This window comes from Penicillium coprophilum (assembly GCF_028826855.1).
Source record: "Penicillium coprophilum strain IBT 35676 chromosome Unknown utg000007l_segment0_segment0, whole genome shotgun sequence".
Taxonomy (NCBI): domain Eukaryota; kingdom Fungi; phylum Ascomycota; class Eurotiomycetes; order Eurotiales; family Aspergillaceae; genus Penicillium; species Penicillium coprophilum.
In genome coordinates, this window is record NW_026622726.1 from 339,466 (window position 1) to 360,670 (window position 21,205).

Sequence of the window (21,205 nt, forward strand, 5' to 3'; positions counted from 1 at the left end):
GACTTAATTATTTTAGAAATTAGGCCTTGGGATAACGTATAAAGCAATATAATGATACATAGTTTGTATGTACGTCTATATACTAGGGTTTCGCTGCTTTTGAAGCTATTGGAGCATGCTTCATAGATATATCTTCAGAGCAAAGAAAAGACACATTTCTTGGATCGGGGTTAGGTATTGCCTGTCTCTAGTACGTTCATGTCTCTCCGAACCCGAATCGGAGAATGGATATCCCACAGTCCTCATGTTTGAAAAGTAAAGTGGATTTTCCATTCATTGGCCGTTGAAAGTCAAGATAAGCCCTCACAGCTGGGGTGGATGGCTCGCGCGGTTTTTCGATCAGAGCTTGTACTGTGTCTGCACCCAGTTCATCCGCTACGCCTTTGCTCTGATCAAGAAGCTCATCAGAGCCCCCTTCAGGCAGCATATTCAGTATACGTGAGACTTTAACAACAAGAGCCTGGATCTCCTCGACACAGCGACGCTGATAGCGCTTAAAAAGCATTCGCTGATGAGGTGTACAGTCCGGTGCCTTACACGCATAGCCCAAGAATTCCAAGACTGCGTATGATAGACGCATGCGGAAGTTGCCCTGGAGGACGTTGACACCGACATAACACGGGTATACGTGCTTCGGCCCAGCGTACGGCGTCATTGGGGGATCCACCACATAGCCTACCACCGCCTTCTCGTGGGATAAAGGTTGGGTTGCTTGCTCTACTTCTTCCATATCTTGGAGGATGGACGGAGAATTGGAGAGCACCTCGTTGAGATCAGCTGTATCAACCAGTGCGCGAACACGGCTGCAGATGCGAGCACAATGGTGTGAGAAAATACATGCCCGGAGCATTGCATATTCTGATGGTTCGCAATATTTATGGAACAGAAGAAACCATGTCGATGCCTCTTTACATCCTTTGCCAGACATGAGTGCTTGGGTTTGCTGGCACGCTGCTGTTAGCCATTGACACTAATCATGAACGGCTAACTCACAACGTTGCTAAAGATTATGATGAAAAGATTCCGCCCTTTTCGGGTCGTAAATTGCTCCGGGCCACGCAGTCGAATCAACTCTGACAAAACCTGGTTGTGGATGTGCCATCCAGGAGTTGCGACTAGGTCAGTGCCGTTCTGTGAGCCTAAGAGGAGCTGGAGCCAAGAGTCAGCAGATTCCATACTCCTAGTGGCTACATCAGCTTTTACCTCATATAGTCCTAACAGCCATATGGCCAATAATGTATTGTCGCTCTTGCATTGATATGGATCCTGGATAGCCGAACGGATGGCCATAAGCGCAAATCCGTATGCTTTGGCTCGATCCGATCTTGCTTTGGAAGTCCGGGAAATGTTGGCCATATACGCACGTGCAACAGCATTGCAGGCCTGATATAGAGCAGACTTCTCTTCCGCTTTGGAAAGGACATCGTGAAAAGTACTGTAGATGCTTTTCGCCATTTGAAATGAGAGTCTGAAGTTATCTATGACGAATGGTATGAAGTGAGTATTCCATGATTCGGCCAGTGAGTATGTCAGGGGGAAATTTTGGCATGAATGTAGTGGAAATCCGTCAGTTTTTTCCGAATGATGCATATGTCGGATTGTTACTTCGTCCGAAGTATGACTCCCAGATAAAGGAAATGAACTTCCAGGATCGATGACATCGCGCTATGCAGTGTGATTATATCATTCAATGGTTGTTCGTATGTACTACTTACCTGAACGAGTCGTTGCCGAGACGAATAATTGTTGCGAGATGATCTAAGTCCCTCTTCCGCAAAAGGTAGGTGAGCATATCCGTCACATTTCCGACCTGTCGAGACACATCGCCGACACTGAGGTTTTTCTTCATCACATTTCACTCTCCGAATTCTGAACGAGTCAGAGCGCGCGCTTCCCGTATCTGAAAAGGAGATCTTACTTGCAGGTCATACACCCAGACTTAAGCTTGGGGGCCCACTTCCTCCGACGAGTAACCACCTGCGATTTCTGCTCGAGATTTGTCATCGCAGCTCTGAGGACGACAGATCAGCACTCAGGTCAAACCTCTAGCATTCATGGATGAGGTGGCTATCTTGTGGGGATGTCGGGGATTTGGTGGGAGATGGTGGGTCATCCATAAGAGATCAGCATTCAGGGGGTTAAATGGCGGCTTGTGAGTGGCCTGAACTGTGGGATTTACTCTACAACATAGCCAAATCTAACAGGCAAGATTCCGAGTGAGATAATTGAGATTTTCAGGGTCAGGCGGTTTGTCAACATTCACACCCAGCCCTTTCCTAGTGTAACGGTCCGAGACTGGTGAAAGGGTATGTGGATATATATATGGACCGCGCTAGAGGCTGAAGTAGGTACGGAGGTAGAGGTCGACCGGGATAGTTACATAAGGACAGGATCATGTGACATAGGACCTGCCACGGTTCCCAGTTTGATGTTTACCTAACACGCAGGGAAGGAACGGTGGCAGTTCAGGCGAATATGGAAGGAACGATGGACAAGTATCTAAAGTACTTCCTTATACGGACACTCGGACAAAATAGCTAAACTCCATAGTGGGTCTCGGGAAACGGGCACCCTTCGGCTCATTTAGGCATCAAATTTATTCTTCGTCTATACTGTTTGCTCAACTTCAACTTTTCTTTTCTGCATCCCGGATTGCGTGCATATATACCGTTTGCTTTTACAGTCCGTCAAGCAACCCAACAAGATCCCCTCAACAGTGGATGAAAGCAAAAAAAAAAAATCTCCAGAATGACTGACAACATCATCTCGTGCCCTTTTTGTCCCTTCACAGACTCCGATGCTGATTTTGTATCCCAACATATCGAATTCTGTCACCCAGAATCTGAGGAAACCAGTTTCTTACAGGGCAACCAGCGAGAATTCATCAGTCAAAACTCGGCTTCACCGTCAGTGGACGAGGACGGCGTAGACAAATATGTCGACTGTCCACATGGATGTGGTGAGACAATAGCAAGCTCTGAGCTCTCGAGTCACCTGGATCTTCATGTTGCGGAGGACATGGCACTGGATGATATCGGGGCCACAACAGCACCCTCAACCGCAAATGTATATGACCATGGGGATGATCGGTCATTTGAGGAAGACTCCCTCGACATGCTCGATCCTCACAAAGGAGGAAAACGAGGGATGCAACGAGATTCGTCGCGGGTAAACACCGCCAAGCCACCACGGCCTCACAGTCCGCCAAGGACAACCAATGCAGATGGCATAAAGAGATTAGGAGTATTTGTCCCGATCTTCATCTTCAATGATAATGACTAACAGATATTCAGCGCTCCGAACTGGGTCCCCATGCCCACGAGAAAAAAATGCCGTCATGGCTAAAGAAAATGCTAGAAAAAGGCGGCAGCATATCAAAGCAAACCCAAATCACATCAGACGGTAAATTCACACGACGTGAGACGGTAGAAAATGAGACCGACCATCTGATACCCGTCCTTGCTCGACTGTGCGAACAAGACAAATCCGTCCAGCGGGCATTCCTCTGTAGCCCCAAAGTCCGCCATATCTGCAAAATGCGTCGGGAAGGTGGGTTTTGTGGCTACCGCAACATTCAAATGATGGTTTCTTGGCTGAAAAAGTCTCGTGGCTTTGGCCATGAGCACTTTCCAAATAAGGGGCCGACGATTCTTGAGCTGCAGGATATGATTGAATCGGCCTGGGATATGGGGTTCAATAGTTCTGGAAGAGTCGAGACAGGTGGGATCAAAGATACGCGCAAGTTCATTGGGACGCCCGAGGTAAACATTTGATCGATATCAATCATCTTCTATATACTAACGAGTATACAGGCACAAGCGCTTTTCATGAGCCTAGGAATTCCGTGAGTTGCCTATTATACTTTGATTCGATCCCTGCTAACTTTGATATCCAGATGCGAAGCCAGAAGTCTGTCAGAGAGAGATGGTGTACGGGCCTGCGATGCTCTTTACATCGATGTCGCCGACTATTTCCGATCAGCGTGCTCATTAGAAGACCAGACAAAGATCGTCCAGACTGATCTCCCTCCGATATACTTCCAACATCAAGGTACAGCCTCCTAAGAATAGAAAACGTATATAAGTCTCTTTAACTCGAACTAGGTCATTCTATGACGATTGTCGGATTTGAGATACGAGAGAACGGCAGCGCAAATCTCCTCGTATTCGATCCCATGTTCAAGACTTCCCCTGCAATGGAACGTCTAATCGGGGCCTTTGTGAAGCCCTCGGACCCCACTCGCCTTCTCAAAGCATATCGCCGAGGAACGCCCTATCTGCAAAAGTACAAGATTTTCGAGCTTCTCAAGTGAGTAATTATCACGAGGATCATGCTCATTGTTCCAATGCTAATTAGCACTAGGCTAGGTATAAGCAGCCCGAAAGATGAAGCCACGTAGAAGGCATCCGATCCAATCCACATTGCATATCTCTTGTATCATGATTAATAAAGGAACAAAACCAAAGCAAAGTTACTGTAAATGTCTTTTATACATCCCAATGCGGTAACTTACCCCTCCACGATAAGATAGCCGGGACGAAAATTAGTCCGATGGAATTATTTCATCTGGGGAAACCATTTTCAATCTACAATCTACAATATACAATTCAACTTGAAAATCTTTCTCCTTATAAGACAATATGCGCACCTCTCCAAATTTGATCATCACCGGTACCCCTGGCGTGGGAAAGACCGTCCACTGCGAACAACTCGCGCAAGAAATCGGCCTGAAGCACCTGTCCATTAACCAGGTCGCAAAAGACCGTGGGTGTTTCGATGAATATGACGAGGAATTGAAGACCTGGGTAGTCGATGAGGATAAGGTAAGGAGGTTTTCCGCGTCACTGTTCTCTTCGTCTAAAATGCTCCTTTCACCATGCTTCAAACCTCCAAAATCCACATACTAATCCATGCGCGACGTAGCTCCTCGATGCCCTTGAAGACGAAATTCCTAATGGTGGATACTTAATCGACTGGCATGCCTGCGACCTCTTCCCCAAGTCATGGATCGATCTGGTCGTTGTCCTCCGCTGCCCCACCACAGATATTCTATATGACCGACTTTCCTCACGGTATGACAATTGCCCCGGAAACCTCTCATGCGCCTCTAAACTAACATATCTATTTCAAAGTGGATACCACGAGAAAAAGCTGGACGAGAACGTTGACGCAGAAATCTTTGGCGTTTTATCAGAGGAAGCACGGGAGGCATTCGACGAAGAGATCGTGGTAGAATTGAACAGCGAGCAGGATTCAGATGTGGATTCAAACTGCCAGCGAATCGCACAATGGGTCGATTCATGGAAACAATCGCATGCCGAGAATGCGGATTAAGGGAATTTGTCGGAACGTATAAAACATTTGATCTTCGTTTCTCATTCTTCTATGGTCTTTTGCAGGCCGAGTTATATACCCATGACGATTTACTGTTGGCCTTCGGCTAGCCAATGCTGCAACTTCACCAGCGCCTTGCCCCGGTGCGAGACCTTGTTCTGTTCGCGGTGCTCTTAGTACATGGCTTTTTTTTTCTTTTCTTTTTTTGCGGGAAACAAGATCGTTTTTACCTTTTCCTCCTTGTCCATCTCAGCATAGGTCTTGCCGTTATATTCGAAGATAGCGTCCCAGCCTGTCATATATCAGATCTTGATTCTCTGTGAAACTCACTTGGATGTTTACTTACCGAACTTTGGTGGGCCTCTGGGCCGCACAATAGTACCCTGTACACCACAGTTAGATCTACATGTATATAACATATATTGAAAATGACGGTAGCTCTCACCTCAGTTCTCCCCTGGAAAATAATGGGTTCTTCACCGGGACCTCGGCAAAAGGCAAAGGTACACACAGCTTCGCCAGTCCTGTCCTCGAAGCCATCGAGCATCTTGTTCAGACCCTCGTGGCCCACATTCTCCATGAAGTATTTGCTTGATTCTCATCAGTACTATTATCCAGAGTAAGCGTTGAACATAACAAACATACATGTATGGCCCAGGGAGACCCTTGAGCGCATGGAACTCAAGAGCAGTATCTTCGGTCAAGGCAGGTCCATTGATCTATTCCCTCGTAAGCATCAATCTAGGAATCAAGAGTCTAGGGAGAAATTACCGCTTCGGCAGCACGTTTGGCTTTTTCTTTGGCGATCTCTTCGATTGTGCCTTGAATCTCGGGGATATCAACCTCCTGGTTGTCGACTTCAATGACCTGACCGAGGATATCCCGCACCTCGCGGAGCTTGTTTTGGTTTCCGGTGATGAAGTTGAGCTTGGTGAGAGTCATTTTGGCTATGTTGATAGGGGTTGGTATGTGTGTATGAAATTCGAAGGTCGAAGATAAGACTTTGAGATACCCCACTGCGCTACCGCAGACCGCGCCACTCAGCGTTCTCTACGAACACTTCTACGAACACTTATGTTGGGAAAATTGAGAGATGCCACGTAAACGTCTGTGTGATCCGGATTTTACAAAGAGATTCTTGGTACTTTCTCGGCCTTGGAAGGCTGTATCGTAGCCACTGGGGTGCTCACTACTTTGTAGTCTGCGTAGGATTAGTAAATACTTACCAGTCATTACCACGACCTGGTGAGCTGCTGACCTAGGTTATCGATTTCAATGTCCTCCCAGTCTGGCCAGTATATGTATCTTGAATCATTTCCTAAGGCTGTTATACAAGACTTCTGGCGACTGTCAGAATTTGCCCCACGGATTTGGCTCATTCATTATGATGGTTTACATCGAGTATCCAACAAAGATGTATGCTGCACTTAACACATCAGGCTGTTCAATAGAAGAGCGTGGAGCTATAGACCCAAACAAGGATTTCACCTACGCAGCCTCCGTTGAATTTTCCTACGTGCCGCCATGGTGGTCTCTTATCGAGAAGCCTTCATTTTGGGTAAAGGGGATTGAGGATTGAACAAGAGTGTTTGAACATCGTCTAAAGACGTTTCTCATGGCGATGAAGGATTGTGAAGATATAGCATTCTAGAAAGGTTGGTTCAGAGAAGACCAGCGACTTTCCAGTCCTATGTATGAGAGTTGGCAGAGTGGCGATTTCTGAGGTAGATATGCAGCGATGCACAGCTTCGCCTTTGATGAGATTTACTGGCAAGGGATTGGCCCGCGGGGTTTTGGACCTACTCAGAATATTGAGGGAATATGGAAAGAGCAATTGGGCATATTGGACGAGAAGGAAAGGGATAAGATGGAGCTACCAGTTGCTCGAAAGGTGCTGGAGATGAAGACTGGGGCTTTGTCGTGGGATCCAGATGAGTACACTCTGGCATTTCTCGAGAAATTAAAAGGTCAAGAAAAGGCCAGAACCGAAGACAACCTGATAGAGAACAAGGACAGGAAACCTGCTCATGATGGAATCGAGTCAACCCTTTGAACATTGTAGTATTTGGATTGGTCGGTTAGCATAAAGGAAAACTCATTTACAGGAATTTACTGAGCAATCTCTTCTGGTCTATAAGCCAAGGCGTCATATGCAATTGGGAACAAAAGAAAATCATGCGCATCACTGTATCGCAAAGGCCGTGGATAATCCAGGCAAGTCGTAATCCGTAGCTCACAGGAAATCCCAAAGTCTAATATACAACAGGTACAGATCTAATCCTCCATCATTCCGTGGTCAAACTCAAGCCTCTCTTGTTGTGCCATCGCTTGCGCGGACACAATCTCAGCAAGTCGTTTCAACCGCGGGGTTTGGAGCCAGGAGGGTGTATAGGTCTCCAGAGCAGTGATCACACGCGGCTCGGCGATCTCGTACGGGCCACTGTCCTCCATGTCTACCGGAGCCAGGAGGAGCACATCACTCTTCTCTGTGACGCGAGAAGCGACGGCCTTCATAATCTCACCGTTGATGGGCTGTTCGTAATCTGCCACCAGGTACTGATTCAGAAGTTTCTGGATTTGATTCGGGGACAGCCTGCGATAAAGTTAGTCAATCGAGTTCACATGTACTCAAGGCCACTCCCAGGGGTTACTTACATCCAACAGATATCTTGAATGATTTCAATATCATTCAGAGTAGCCTTCTTCAGCTGCAGAAGTTTGGTCGCTTGCTAATAACATGTTAGTATAATTATTCCGTCCATATCAAACAAGAAACCTTACCATCAGGTGCTCTAGCTTCAATGTTCCCTCCGGCATATCATGGCTCTTGCACCACTCCTCGATTCGAGTAATGTTGTAGTTGATTTGCAAACCACGCTTCCAAGACAGGAAGTTACGTCGCATGAGGAGATCGTTGAAAGCAGTGACACCAACTAGACGCAAAAGTTCCGTGACGGTCTGGAGTATGATGGCGTCCTCAAGGTAAAAGGCCTTCATTGCCTTGTAAACACCGTTCAATAGACTGAGCAGGTTGTCCATGCTGTAAGCTGGGTTATTGTTGGAGGGCAGAAGTTTTCCAAGGAAGCGATTCGTTTCGCTGGTGACAAAGCCGGGAAGTGATTGAGACTCGATGATGGCTGGAACAATCATCTTGTACAACTTCTTCTTCAAGACCTTCATCCAAGTGTGATAGATGTTAAATTCCAAGCTCTCAAGGTCGTGCTTGACAATCTCCAGCAGGCGGTCATACTCGTAGTTCTCGGTCTTTTGTGTTTCATACCAATCCTCGGCCAGGAAGACAAAGGATAGCATCTCGTGCACGTTGGATAACCAGAAAGCACCGGGGTTGATCGCGTCGTCCCCATCATGCTGCATAACTTCTTGCTGGATGGACTGCATAACGTTCGCCAAGAATCGCTCTGACTCCTTAACAAATCCGTTGTTCCACATCTCCGACGTAACAAGGTTGATCAGATATGCAGGGAACAGGACTTCCTTTTCAGTCGGTGGCGGTGTCGAAGTTGGGAGCGGAATCTTCAAGTTGCGAATAAGACCCATAGCGACTTCCTCGTTCAATTCCTCCTCTTCAGAAAGCAAATTCTCGAGCTCCACCTCGACCGACTCTAGGCCAGGAGAGATTGCCGCAATCTGGCGGGCAGCCATAGATCCAGGGGTAACCGCCATCGAAACAGGCCGAGGGTTATATGCACCGCTGAAGCGGTCCGTCTCGATCCGTTCGGCACCCGCACTGCGCCTCTTGGGTTTAGGCTTTTTCGAAGATACAAGGTTGATCAAGCCGGGGGAGGGGCCGGGATTGTGCCACCGTTGGCCAGACCATCGCCGTTCATACCGTTCAAAGGCACAGATCTCTTGGCAATCTCGAGCTGTTCCTCAAGATCGGAAATCCGCTGCCGGAGACCGTTCTTGTCCTTCTCATGCTCGGCATCCAAGACCTTGAGACGCTCCAACTCCTCGTGGACGGTTTGAAGAGCATCGCGAGAGATTCTCTCCTCTTCCTGAAGGCGCTTGATGGTAGCCTGGGCTTCAGTGTGGCTTTGCTGAAGCTTACTCATCTCCTCCTCAATTGCCTCTAACCGGGCTGCAGTGATACCAGCCTGGTTTGCTTCAACCTGGAGTTCTTTCGTGCGAGCCTCCAAGGCATTGTGTCGAGTTCTCCATGACTTCAATTGGGCATCATAGTTGTCCAACTGTGAGACCAAGGTTTTATTTTCAAGCTTGAGGGTTTGCAAGTACTGGGTCAACTCAACCACCTTGTTCTCCAACTTGTAAGAGATCTGCTTGAGATCTCGGGCATCCTCGCGAAGTCTCTTATAAGCATTTCTTGCCTCTTTACCTCTCCAGAGGTTTTGGATAGTGATAACCTTGCGACGATACTCTCTCCAGGCTCGGATTTGACGCCAGGAGCGGAAAGCACGTTGAATGACCTTGGCCGCATTTCCGTTGATAGAGTCCATGATGTTGCGTCGACACAGGAATCCCTTGGCAATAGACTCGAACAGAATGAAGTTTTTGCGGATTTGAGTGTACCGCTTCCTCTCCTTCTGGCCACGCCAGACCCGCTGGATCGTAGTGGCAGCTTTAGTTCGGCGAATCTCGTGGGCATGTTGCCGTGCCAAGAAGCCCCGAATGAAGGCCTGGGTGGTGAGGATTGCTTCACGGGCATCAAGGTAGCGGCGGCGGTAATACTTGGCTCGCAAATTCTTCTGAATCATAATGGCGCATTCATTCAACCTAGACGTTCGGAGATTTTCCAGGAATGCAAGCATACCAGCCCGGAAGAATATCTTAGTCAGACCAAGTTGATACTTATCTTGCTTCTCATCTCCCAGGGCCTTTCGGAGGATTGCATGGCACATATCCCGAATCTCCGAGGTCCATTGCGAGGAATGGCACAACATGTAGTAACGAACGGCGAATTCCTCGTAAGTCCATCGGGTTGGGTAGCCAGCGGTACTAATACGGACGGTTTCTAGGACACCACAAGCTCTCAGCTGACTGAGAACCATGGGACCTTCGAATTTCCATGCCTCCTTTGCCTCATTGGGCTTGATGCAACGGATGTAATGAACTTCTGTACTGTTGATGGTGTGCATCAATTCAATCAGCGAAGACTTGAAGATTCCTCCAAGCGTGGGTTTCCGGTTAACTGCAACGCCAATCCGGCGCCCTGGAGCTGCTGCAACTGGCTTGGATGACATAGCAGCTGAATCCTTTTCACGGACCGCCGCAGCAGTGTCCAAAATCTCCTTGATGAAAGGATTGGAGGAATTACGCAACACTTCCAAATGCTCATCTGGCACAGTGTCACGGTTCTTTTCGATGAATCCATCAGACTCATAAGTGACATCGACCGCGTAGTGACAGACGGTGAATGCAGATTTGCCGAAGCGAGGTTTCTTGTAGAACTTTTGCTTGTCAGCCGCAAAGTGGTGGTGCAGCTTGGTGACGAACTGCTCATCCGAACCCATAGGAAGTCGGGACTCTTCATCCAAAAGCGCCAGCACACCGAGCTTCGCTTCGATAAGATCGATACAAGGTTGGTTATCCGAAAAGTCAATGAATGTCCAGTCAATCTCTTCTCTGACATATTCTTCCTGCTCGAGCTTAAACACATGCTGGTTGAATTCTTGTTGCAACTTCTCGTTGGCATAATTGATGCAGAATTGTTCGAAAGAGTTCTTAGCAAAATGTTCGAATCCGTAGATATCAAGAACACCAATAAAGCATTTGAACTGCTCAAGCACTTCATCGGTGGCAAGGCGGCGGTTGATCTTGTCCACGAGCCAATCAAATAGACTTGAATAGATAAACTTGGCAACGGAGTCTCGGACAACCAGAGCCTGTTGTTGTGTCAGATTGGAGGTGATTTTCTCGCCACGTGTGATAAGTTGCTTCTTCACGATCCATTTTGCAAACTCGGTAGGGTCGATTCCAAGCATCTCACATGCGCGGAGGAGTGCAGGCTCGGTCGACGAGACTGATGAATCCGTGCGAGTAGCTGTGATCTTGACATTACCGAGGTGTAGCAAAGCGGCCAGAACGCGGAAAATGCCTGTCTGGTCTTCCTTGGACACGCCAATCACAGCCAGCGACTTCCTGGTCGCTTCAAATTCGGCCTTATCGTCAACACCGTCGATCACCGGAGTGCCGCCCTGGTTCAAATACTCAAAGTCTTCGGCAGCCAAGAGACCCAGCTCCTGTTTCTCCGCGTCGGAAGCACCGGCTACCAGCTGGTAGAAAATGTGATAGTTGCGCTCTTTAAGAGGCTGGAAGACGAGTCTCGACCGCTCAAGGAGATACGTTCTGATCTTAGCTCCGATGATATTCGTTCGGTCATCGAACATGATCTCGATATATTTGCCGAAACGGGAGGAGTTGTCGTTGCGAGTGGTCTTGGCGTTACCAAATGCTTCCATGACCGGGTTAGTAGCTAGAATCTGTTCCTCGGTTTCACTGATTGCATCTGCGCGGCTGGTGGTATATTTTCCAGGCTGATCGGAAGACTCGCGGGTCGCAAAATAACGCATGATATATTTGGCGCTCACGGTCTTACCGGCTCCAGATTCACCAGAGACCACAATTGTCTGATTCTTTCCATCGCGAAGCATGTCACTGTGTCAGGTGTGAGCGAAATCGAATCTAAAGAGGCAAGGGTCGGACGATTCTTACGCGAAAGCTTCCTCCGCAATGGCGAACAGGTGAGGCGCCTGTGAGGCACGTTGTTTTCCAGCATAAACCTGTACCATCTGCGGTACGTACAGCGAGTCGACTCGGGCAAATGGATTGGTTGCGATCAAGACGATACCACTGTAGGTATATATTTCCTTCTGAGCGTAGCGGAGTTTAATGGCCTGGAGGACTTCAAAGGGCCGTTAGCTGAGGGCGACACGCATCACCTGGAGCAAAACAAACCAGCTGGCTCATTCAAATGAGACAAATTCGTCAAATCTTCGCTTGCTTCAAGCATAGCAGGGTTCATAAGCGGAGGTAGCTTGGGGTTGTTATCGACCTGCAACTCGGACTGCGTGGTCTCCACGGTTCTTGTCTGGCCCGATCAAAACAGTGTCAGTCGGCCAACCTCAATAACTAAAGACACGAGATTGCGCGTCCAGAGTCCAGCGACCCAAAACACCTACCTCTCCATTTTCCAACTCAAAGATAAGCTGCACTTTCTCTCCATCCTCCAGCTTCTCCTTCACCTCGGATGCTAGCCATCCTTCTGTCGGGTCGGGCTGCCAGGCCCGTGTGCCGACCTCGTAGATGTGCGCCATGGGAAATGTAGGTCGTTAATCGTTTTGGATGCAATAAAGGCGGGATATTTGCAGAAGCTCCGGGAATGGGTGCGAGGTGTATCGAAAAGGCTCGGGGTCCAAAGACAAGGGGGACTTCTCAACCCCTCATCTCATACTCCGAAAGAATAGAATAAAAGATTGAAGATAAGAAATAGATGGAGTGGAAAGAAAACCCTTGAGACTAACTGGCCATTTAGCGAGAGCCCCTGAAGGAGCTTAGGGAATATACTGGGGGGCGCCACACCCCCACAGCCTGTCACCGCCCATTGTACGCAGTAAGGTACGATGTACGGAGTACATTGTGCCTATTTACTATTTACGATGTACTATTCACTAAGATTATTTATTCTTAACTTATTACTTATTTCATTAGTGAAAGGATAAAATATATATAAAAAAAAAAGCCTTGTTTATCCGAAACTTTTTAATACATGTAGGTCTTGTCTCTGGTATGGCTTCCTGATTGCTCGAATAAGCATACCCAAAAGACCTATATGTACTTATGTACATTTCATTAAGACAGAGTGTCTCAGTTATGGGGTGCAAGTCCTTACAGCGTTGGACGCAAGAATTACACACCGATTATGTCAAGTATTGATTGAGTATTAGAAGATAGAGAGGTCACGCAGGGGGGCACAAAAAGGCAGAAAGCAAAGCAAAGTATCAGAGAGTACGAATAGTCTCATGTTGGGCATTCACCACCGGCAACTTTTTTTTCGTTTAGTTTTGCTTGCACTCGGCGGCCTCCTTCTTGGGCTTGGAAGTACCATCCTAGAATGAATTAGCAAGTTGATCTAAATCAGTGAGTAGGTGTGTGTCATACCTCTTCGTCTGTATCCTCCTCATCCACCTCACGGTCCGAACCGAGATCCTCCTCGTCCTCATCCTCGTCATCCTCGTCATCGTCATCCTCGAACTCATCATCATCCATATCCTCGCCGAGCTCCTCGAACTGGAGAGCTTCACCGGTGAACCAGTCAATGGCACGGGGAATGAGCTTCTCCTTAATATCCTCACCGAGCTGGTAATCGAGCTCCAGACGCTCTTCAATGTCGCTGGCGACTGAATCGTCATCCTCGGCGGGTGGCTGTGGGGGCGAGAAAAAGTTGAAGAAGGACTCGGTGGGCACACTGATCTTAACAACGCGGGTCTGCTTGGTGTCTAAAAGAGGGTCAATTATCGGTTTCAGCATAGCATACCGATGTTCGACTTCACTTACTCTTGTTGCGCTGCTTCTTGCTCTCCAGGCGGAGGGTCAGGTCTTTGTCCTCCTTCCAGTCAATCTGGGATCCATCGGCGTGGTCGTAAATGAAATCGCCACCGTATCCACTCTCATCCTTGTAGAAGTATGACTTGGTGAGAGTTTTGTTGGTGAAGAACTCGTTCTCGGAGAATTCGAAGATGAGGCGGAATCCGGGTCGGTCAAGGTACTCCATGCGAATGTCGGTGAGGTGCTTGAGAGCTTCCTCATCGCGCTCGGTAATCATCTCAGCAAGTGAGATCTGGTTCTTCATGGCAGAGAGCCAGAACTCGGGAATTCCGTTCATGGCCTCGGCCTCCTCCTTCTTGGTCTCCTTGGTCTCCTCATCGTCACTCTCCTCATCCTCCTTCCCGGCCTCAATTTCGGCCTCAGTCGGCTCAACACCGCCGTTGACGATAGTAGAACGACGCTGGTACAGGGGCGTGAACTTGCCAAAGTACTTCTTCTCGAGTTCCAGAACCTCCTCCTGGAACTGAGCCTCCAACTTGGAGTGCTCCTTCTGGATACCCTTCAGGCCTGCGACACGGCGGCGGACGGAGGGGGGCAGGGATTCGATGTAGCCTGATGAGCGACCGACAAGTTGACCCAGCTTGCCTTGAATCATAGAGACAAGAGCAGGGTTGCGGGCGAAGAGCGAGGCAGCAGCGGCTTTGTCAAGGGATTCTAGAAAAAACCAACGGTCAAAGAGATGTCGGTGAAGATTTAAAAAAAAAACTTACCCTCCTCGATGCTGGATACACCAGGCTGCTGAGCGTGAGAAGAGATGGGAGCATTGTTGGCCGGTGTGTTTTGCGGGGTGCTTTCTGCAAGTCAGTATATATTTTTTTTTTTTTTTGCTTTTGATCAAGAGAAAAATAGAACTGGGGGATCCTTACGGTGCAACCGGGAAGTCCGCCTTCTTATTTCTGATGGGCTCAGACATGGTGAATGAATAGGTAGAATGGGAGGGAGGGGGATGAGGTTGAGAGAAGGAAGAAGAATTTGATATGCCGTTTAGTTTTGGGGGAGAGAGTCTGGAAGATGGTGGGATCCTTAGCGCCCTGTGGCCGAGGGGCTTGGCGGAAACGGTTCTGGTTGAGCCTGCAAAGACTGCAAATTCTCCCCAACAATACATTAGAATACCTTTTTAAAATACCTTTTTGATCTATCGAATCTATTTTTTTTTCTCACATTTGTTTTCTGTTCTTCTCTTCAAATGTCCGTATATATTGATGTTTCGGTCATCGATTTCGATCTGATCGCTCCCGGTGGCGCATCCTGGACCATTACCCCTCTCTCCAATTCCAATTTCTGCTAGATCAAACTGAGAAAGATTCCTATATCACTATGATTCTGGGCCCTTTGTTCTTTTGGTATATGTACCGTTTCTTTTAATTGCTTTAGGGGGTAATAAATAGTAGAAATTGTAGCATGAGATTCGCCTCTATGGATAGACGGCAAGATATATTTATAGAAACAGGTATTGTATACTCCGTACGGGCTGTTTTGCCTCGCGGCATAAAATTCGATGACTTCAAGATACAGATAGGGCGATGTACAAAGTACTTTCATTACAGGGATGTAAGTTGCAACTCTAATCAGTCACTTGAATCAAGTCGTCTGGAATTGAGCCTTCAGGGCCCTTGAGTCGCGCCATGTCGATCTTTCCGTATCTCCCGAGGTCAGATCGAAATCCCTGAGATGATTGTTTAGCCAATAAGACGTCGGTGGAAGTCCAAAAATGAGATGCCAAGACACTTCGAGTCTTCTAGATTGTTATGGAACCCTGTCAATATATACAGAGTACATGGCATAAAGAAGCCATTATGATATACAACTTGATATTGCGGGAACTTTCCAAGTTGGGTCAGTGATTATCTAATCCAACGCCATATCGGGTAGTCACATGGAGATAGGTTGCTCTCCGCTGTGGGACACCGATAAGCTTCCAAGGTTCAGATCTCACACTCAGCTTTTGTGGGAACCCGCGCTCCGTGGTAAATGCCATCCTTCGATCCTGTGTCGGTAAAACGCAATTTGACCAAAGTACCATAACATGACCACTAGAGAAGCTTTTGGCGAACTAGCCGAGCTGACCTCGCTCTTAAACATGGGAAGCCGCGCGCAGTCTCCCTCGGGCATTGGTCCCGTGGACCTCTCCATGCCTCGAGCTGGACTGCGACGCGATTCCATGCGAAGCAGGTTGCTATATCCCCTGCCTTGCTATCTCGGCCCTTCAAATTTTGGCTGACCATTCTCTAGCATGAGCGTCGTGTCGGATGTGGAGATGGCCCGTAATGAGGTATGCCAAGTTTTCTATTTCTCACGTGCAGGCTTTGGTCGCAGGGACTGACTCGCACTAGGTCTTCGATGGCCCAATCTCGGAAAGCATTCCTTCTAGCGTCGTTTCGTTCGCGCACCGCCGCGATCGAGCAGGCTCTACAGTAAGCTTTACATACTTCCAGGATGAGGAAGACTTCGCAGAATGGTCAAACGAAGATGCAGTGGACGAGCAAAGCGAGATTGATGAAGAATCTCTACATGGGATCGGGGATGCAGATATTGAGTCAGCCAGGGGATCCTTTGTGTCTAAGCGCATGTCAACCTCTCGGGACTCGGTCGAACACCCACTTCTTTCTCGCTACCTGTCGGCCAGCTCGTATGGCCGAGACCGAAGATCCGGTAGTCGTTTGAACCAGAAAGTCTATATTGCGTCAGAGGATTTGACGGCTGTCTTTGCTGGCTTTTCCACGAGCTCGGGAGGGTTTGCTGCTTATATTGCCCTTTGCATCTTGACCGGCGGATTTGCTTGGCTTCTCTTCCGATGGCTGCCCCGATGGCGGGTGAAGTTGATCGGGAAGGCAACCCCGCTAGGGAAATGTGAATGGGTGGCGATCGAGGTGAGATTCTGACCTTTCTACCCATACAATAACCGTCTGACCCATGATAGGACCAATGGAACCAATTCACCATCCACCAAGTTGGCAGCCAACCTTATGGCCGTCCACTCTCCACGGTTTTCGCTGACTCACCAAATCACACTTATGACGAAGATAATGACCCGAATATTGCCTCTCTACACTTCATCGACTATCGATATCTGAAGTTCTTCTATCATCCAATTGAGGATAAGTTTGCTTTGATCAATGGCTGGAAAGATCCCTCGTGGAATAATGCCAAGGTCATGCGAATCGGATTGGATGCCGATGAACGGGACAGCAGGGAACAGATATTTGGAAACAACGCCATCGAAATTGACCAGAAGACAATTCCTCAGCTTCTCGTCGACGAGGTTAGTTCTCCTTCTAATCCTTACGTCGATATATCTGACTGTGTACAGGCCTTTCATCCTTTCTATATATTCCAAATTGCAAGTCTCGTTCTGTGGTCCTTGGATGAGTATTACTACTACGCCATCTGTATCTTTCTCATATCGTTTTTCAGCATAGCAACGACCGTGCTGGAGACGAAATCAGTGCGTTCAGCCTTGCAATTGGACTAATATCACGAAATCACGAAACTAATGCTGCTACAGACAATGAGTCGGCTCAGGGAGATATCTCTCTTTGAGTGTGATGTTCGCGTTCTAAGAAATGGATTCTGTGAGTTCCTCTCATGTACCATCACATCATTACTGGCTGAGGTAAACTGATCGTATTCATAGGGCGATCCGTGTCCTCCCAAGAGCTGGTCCCTGGCGATGTGTATGAATTCTCCGATCCATCACTTAACCAGGTACCGTGTGACTGCATCTTGTTGTCAGGAGATTGCATCGTGAATGAGAGCATGCTCACTGGTTCGTACAAAACCTATATGTTTATCGATACATCTAACTCGAATAGGTGAATCTGTCCCGGTGTCTAAAACACCCCTCACCGATGACGCCCTCAAATATCTCGATCTCAGTACCCCTTCTATCCACCCCCATGTTGCTAAACACTTCCTTTTCAGTGGAACCAAAGTAATTCGGGCCAGACGGCCCCAGAATGTTGACGATGATGAAGCAGTGGCATTGGCAGTTGTGATGAGAACTGGCTTTTTGACAACCAAGGGAGCTTTAGTTCGATCGATGCTTTTCCCAAAGCCCTCTGGATTCAAATTCTATCGGGATTCGTTCCGCTACATCGCCGTGATGGGAATTGTCGCTCTTCTCGGATTCATTGCTTCATTCGTTAATTTTGTCCGACTGGGGGTAAGTCAATTCTAGGAAGACGATTTTGACCGCTGATCTAACAAAATACAGATGGCTTGGCATTTGATCATAATTCGAGCCCTCGATCTGATTACGATTGTTGTACCACCAGCTCTCCCAGCGACACTTACCATTGGAACCAATTTTGCGCTTTCGCGACTGAAAAAACAGAGCATATTCTGTATCAGCCCACAGAAGTGAGTGACTGAAACTGGAAGATGTCTCAAATCAAAGGCTAATACATGATGCTAGGGTCAACGTGGGAGGAAAGCTGGACATTGTTTGTTTTGATAAAACTGGAACTCTCACAGAAGATGGGCTGGATGTGCTAGGAGCGCGTATAGTCACCCGCGGTAAAAGGTTTGTCCTTTTCTAAGTATGATTCTTAGCTTGGCGCTGAAGAAGAATTTATAGATTTTCAGAGTTGCTCTCTGAGACATCTGGCGGGTTTCTTCGTCCTTCCCCAAATGCTAACTCTGCATACGATATTGAAAAGCAAAGAAAGCTTATGTATGCCATGGCTACGTGTCATTCCCTCAGGGTAGTGGACGATGAGTTGTTGGGAGATCCTCTTGATGTGAAGATGTTCCAATTTACCAACTGGATGTTTGAGGAGGGTGGAAATCTTGTTTCCGACCAGACAAGTCCCAAATATGAGACAATCGCACCGTCAGTCGCTAAGTCCCCTCAGCGACAGGCCGACGATGAACACGATTCAAACGTGAGTTGATCTTATCCTGGCCATCGCTTGATATCTAACCATATCTAGAACGCTATCGAGCTAGGAGTACTGCGTAGTTTCGAATTTGTCTCCAATCTTCGCCGCGCAAGTGTCGTCGTCAGGACGTTTGGCGACAATGGAGCAAGTTTCTTTGTCAAGGGTGCCCCAGAAAGCATCAAGGACATATGTATTCCTGGATCACGTCAGTCTTCTCCCTCTCTGCTTAGGTCTGCGTGCTGATAACATCCTTTTGCAGTTCCTTCGGATTATGAAGATCTCCTGAATTACTACACCCACAAAGGATACCGGGTGATTGCCTGTGCTTCCAAATACGAACGAAAGCTGAGCTGGATGAAAGTCCAAAAACTGACGCGGACGGATGTTGAATCTAACCTGGAATTCCTGGGCTTCATCATATTCGAGAACAAGTTGAAACCCAGTACTGCTGGTGTAATTTCCGAGTTGAACGAAGCGGGAATTCGCAATGTAATGTGCACCGGTGATAACATCTTGACTGCCATCAGTGTTGCTCGTGAATGCAACATGCTTGGACGCGATGAGCCATGTTTTATCCCGCACTTCGTTGAAGGTTTGTTATACCACCTCCGGACTATATCCAGTGCAGTATTAACGATACACAGCGCCTGGTCTTTCATCCAAAATATCTCTCAAATGGGAATGTGTGGACAATTCTGACCTCAGGTTGGATCCAAGAACACTCTTGGTAAAGTACCTTTGTGCCTTCATCCAATTACTACTCACTAATAAACCACAGCCCATAAACTCCGCGGAGACCGACCTGTCAATTCCAGACAACACTATCGCCGAGCGTGAATACTCTGTCGCTGTCACAGGTGATGCGTTTAGGTGGTTGGTCGACTTCGGGAATGAAGATGTACTTAATAAGGTAAGCGGCCGTTATACTGATTGTTTCGATTCTTTATTATGGCTCGAACTGATGTGTGCCGTATAGGTACTTGTATGCGGCAAAGTATTTGCCCGTATGTCCCCAGATGAGAAGCACGAACTGGTTGAGAAACTTCAATCGATTGATTACTGCTGTGGATTTTGTGGCGATGGTGCCAATGATTGTGGCGCTCTGAAGGCTGCAGATGTTGGCATCTCATTGTCAGATGCCGAGGCGTCCGTTGCCGCACCCTTTACTAGCCGTCTATTTGAAATTTCCTGTGTTCCGACAGTGATTAAAGAGGGCCGAGCTGCTTTGGTGACAAGCTTCTCTTGTTTCAAGTTCATGAGTCTCTATTCCGCGATTCAGTTCTCTTCGGTCAGCTTCCTGTACACGTCGGGGTCGAATCTCGGTGATTTCCAGGTAAGTGGGCTACATTACCAAAGGTTTCGATGGATCGCTAATGGTTTCAAGTTCCTCTTTATCGATCTCGTGCTCATTATGCCCATTGCAGTCTTCAGTGAGTGATCTGTTTACTTTAAAGTCGAGTCTATGAGCTAACTTTCTTCTAGTGGGCTGGGCTGATCCTGCTCCCACGCTGTCTCGGAAGCGGCCAACTGCTGATCTTGTCTCTCGTAAGGTATTGACACCTTTGCTTGGGCATATCTTGCTAGTTGTGCTGTCACAGTTTGCGGTTTTCCAGACCGTTCAGTTACAGCCATGGTCAGTAACCGTCACGACATACCGAGTAAAATTATCCTAACAAATGATGCAGGTTTTTGCCGCCACAACTGGACCGGGAAAAGAGCAACATTACTAACTCAGAGAATTCGGCTTTGTTCTTGTTCTCCTGTTTCCAGTATATCTTCATCAGCATAGTTCTGAGTGCGGGTCCGCCCTTCCGGAAGCCAATGACTCAGAATGGTAAGGAATTGCACCACCCACTTCCTTTTCTTGCTCATATAGATACTGACTGTGACTGTTCAGTGCCGTACTTATGTACGATCATCGTCAACCTCCTAATCTCGGGCTATATGCTCTTCAGACCATCGAACTGGGTTTCAGAGGTGATGCAACTGACTTTCATGTCTGATCCTTTCAAAAGCTGGTTACTCGCGCTGGCATTCGGGATCTTTGTTCTGTCCTGGACAGCAGAGAAGAACATATTTCCACGCGTGGCACGAATGCTTGGACATGCCCGTGCCCGCTTGCAGCCAACCTACCGCAAGAAGCGCAAGATGTATAAAGTGCTACTGGAGGCGCTGCGCCTGTGAAACGCTTTCAAAGCACTCACATTGTACGTTATCAAAAACATATAGACCTGTAGATAGTCATAATCGTTGGATATTATGAGCTAGTCAATCGTCTAATGAGGTATTGCCTCGGCCACTTGAGCCACAGAGTTACCGTTTCAGAAAATTGAAAAAGAAAGGGTATGATACAATTCGGCTGGTAAATGGCTATCGTGAACCTAACACTTGTGGCTTTTGGCATGCAC

The 21,205-nt window shown here is 47.7% G+C and overlaps 9 protein-coding genes across 9 annotated transcripts; 4 read left to right on the top strand and 5 right to left on the bottom strand.

Moving 5' to 3' along the window:
* Nucleotides 1–196: 196 nt before the first annotated feature.
* On the bottom strand, nt 197–2,004 carry N7500_010716 (Zn(II)2Cys6 transcription factor domain-containing protein; the record flags this gene model as incomplete). The annotated part of the gene is made up of 6 exons (XM_056681854.1): nt 197–414; nt 538–943; nt 994–1,149; nt 1,204–1,665; nt 1,716–1,869; nt 1,919–2,004. The coding sequence occupies 6 exons, from the start codon at nt 2,002–2,004 to the stop codon at nt 197–199; spliced, it is 1,482 nt and encodes a 493-aa protein (XP_056527263.1).
* Nucleotides 2,005–2,748: 744 nt separating this feature from the next.
* Nucleotides 2,749–5,334, top strand: N7500_010717 (nucleoside triphosphates FAP7; the record flags this gene model as incomplete). Its single annotated transcript, XM_056681855.1, has 9 exons — nt 2,749–3,243; nt 3,294–3,761; nt 3,813–3,844; nt 3,896–4,050; nt 4,104–4,308; nt 4,357–4,367; nt 4,636–4,823; nt 4,924–5,072; nt 5,133–5,334. 9 exons carry the CDS (start codon nt 2,749–2,751, stop codon nt 5,332–5,334), a joined length of 1,905 nt encoding a protein of 634 aa, XP_056527264.1.
* An 89-nt stretch (nt 5,335–5,423) lies between these two features.
* On the bottom strand, nt 5,424–6,354 carry N7500_010718 (non-canonical purine NTP pyrophosphatase; the record flags this gene model as incomplete). Its single annotated transcript, XM_056681856.1, has 6 exons — nt 5,424–5,492; nt 5,565–5,626; nt 5,681–5,717; nt 5,780–5,924; nt 5,980–6,053; nt 6,106–6,354. Coding segments are annotated over 6 exons (636 nt in total), but the record flags the coding sequence as incomplete, so codon positions are not given.
* A 364-nt stretch (nt 6,355–6,718) lies between these two features.
* Nucleotides 6,719–6,913, top strand: N7500_010719 (uncharacterized protein; the record flags this gene model as incomplete). Its single annotated transcript, XM_056681857.1, has 1 exon — nt 6,719–6,913. One exon carries the CDS (start codon nt 6,719–6,721, stop codon nt 6,911–6,913), a length of 195 nt encoding a protein of 64 aa, XP_056527266.1.
* A 159-nt stretch (nt 6,914–7,072) lies between these two features.
* N7500_010720 (Aminoglycoside phosphotransferase) lies at nt 7,073–7,387 on the top strand (the record flags this gene model as incomplete). The annotated part of the gene is made up of 1 exon (XM_056681858.1): nt 7,073–7,387. The coding sequence occupies one exon, from the start codon at nt 7,073–7,075 to the stop codon at nt 7,385–7,387; it is 315 nt and encodes a 104-aa protein (XP_056527267.1).
* Nucleotides 7,388–7,608: 221 nt separating this feature from the next.
* On the bottom strand, nt 7,609–9,018 carry N7500_010721 (Dilute; the record flags this gene model as incomplete). Its single annotated transcript, XM_056681859.1, has 3 exons — nt 7,609–7,927; nt 7,990–8,063; nt 8,116–9,018. 3 exons carry the CDS (start codon nt 9,016–9,018, stop codon nt 7,609–7,611), a joined length of 1,296 nt encoding a protein of 431 aa, XP_056527268.1.
* Nucleotides 9,019–9,125: 107 nt separating this feature from the next.
* N7500_010722 (Dilute) lies at nt 9,126–12,626 on the bottom strand (the record flags this gene model as incomplete). Its single annotated transcript, XM_056681860.1, has 4 exons — nt 9,126–11,967; nt 12,025–12,214; nt 12,268–12,400; nt 12,492–12,626. 4 exons carry the CDS (start codon nt 12,624–12,626, stop codon nt 9,126–9,128), a joined length of 3,300 nt encoding a protein of 1,099 aa, XP_056527269.1.
* Nucleotides 12,627–13,367: 741 nt separating this feature from the next.
* Nucleotides 13,368–14,830, bottom strand: nap1 (histone chaperone NAP1; the record flags this gene model as incomplete). The annotated part of the gene is made up of 5 exons (XM_056681861.1): nt 13,368–13,418; nt 13,471–13,808; nt 13,867–14,571; nt 14,628–14,707; nt 14,784–14,830. The coding sequence occupies 5 exons, from the start codon at nt 14,828–14,830 to the stop codon at nt 13,368–13,370; spliced, it is 1,221 nt and encodes a 406-aa protein (XP_056527270.1).
* A 1,113-nt stretch (nt 14,831–15,943) lies between these two features.
* Nucleotides 15,944–20,981, top strand: N7500_010724 (uncharacterized protein; the record flags this gene model as incomplete). Its single annotated transcript, XM_056681862.1, has 20 exons — nt 15,944–16,089; nt 16,150–16,189; nt 16,251–16,787; nt 16,838–17,179; nt 17,228–17,362; nt 17,423–17,489; nt 17,552–17,683; nt 17,730–18,079; nt 18,131–18,276; nt 18,332–18,439; nt 18,494–18,800; nt 18,849–19,002; nt 19,057–19,389; nt 19,442–19,524; nt 19,576–19,707; nt 19,774–20,130; nt 20,182–20,227; nt 20,280–20,430; nt 20,483–20,631; nt 20,695–20,981. 20 exons carry the CDS (start codon nt 15,944–15,946, stop codon nt 20,979–20,981), a joined length of 4,002 nt encoding a protein of 1,333 aa, XP_056527271.1.
* Between the last annotated feature and the right edge of the window lie 224 nt (nt 20,982–21,205).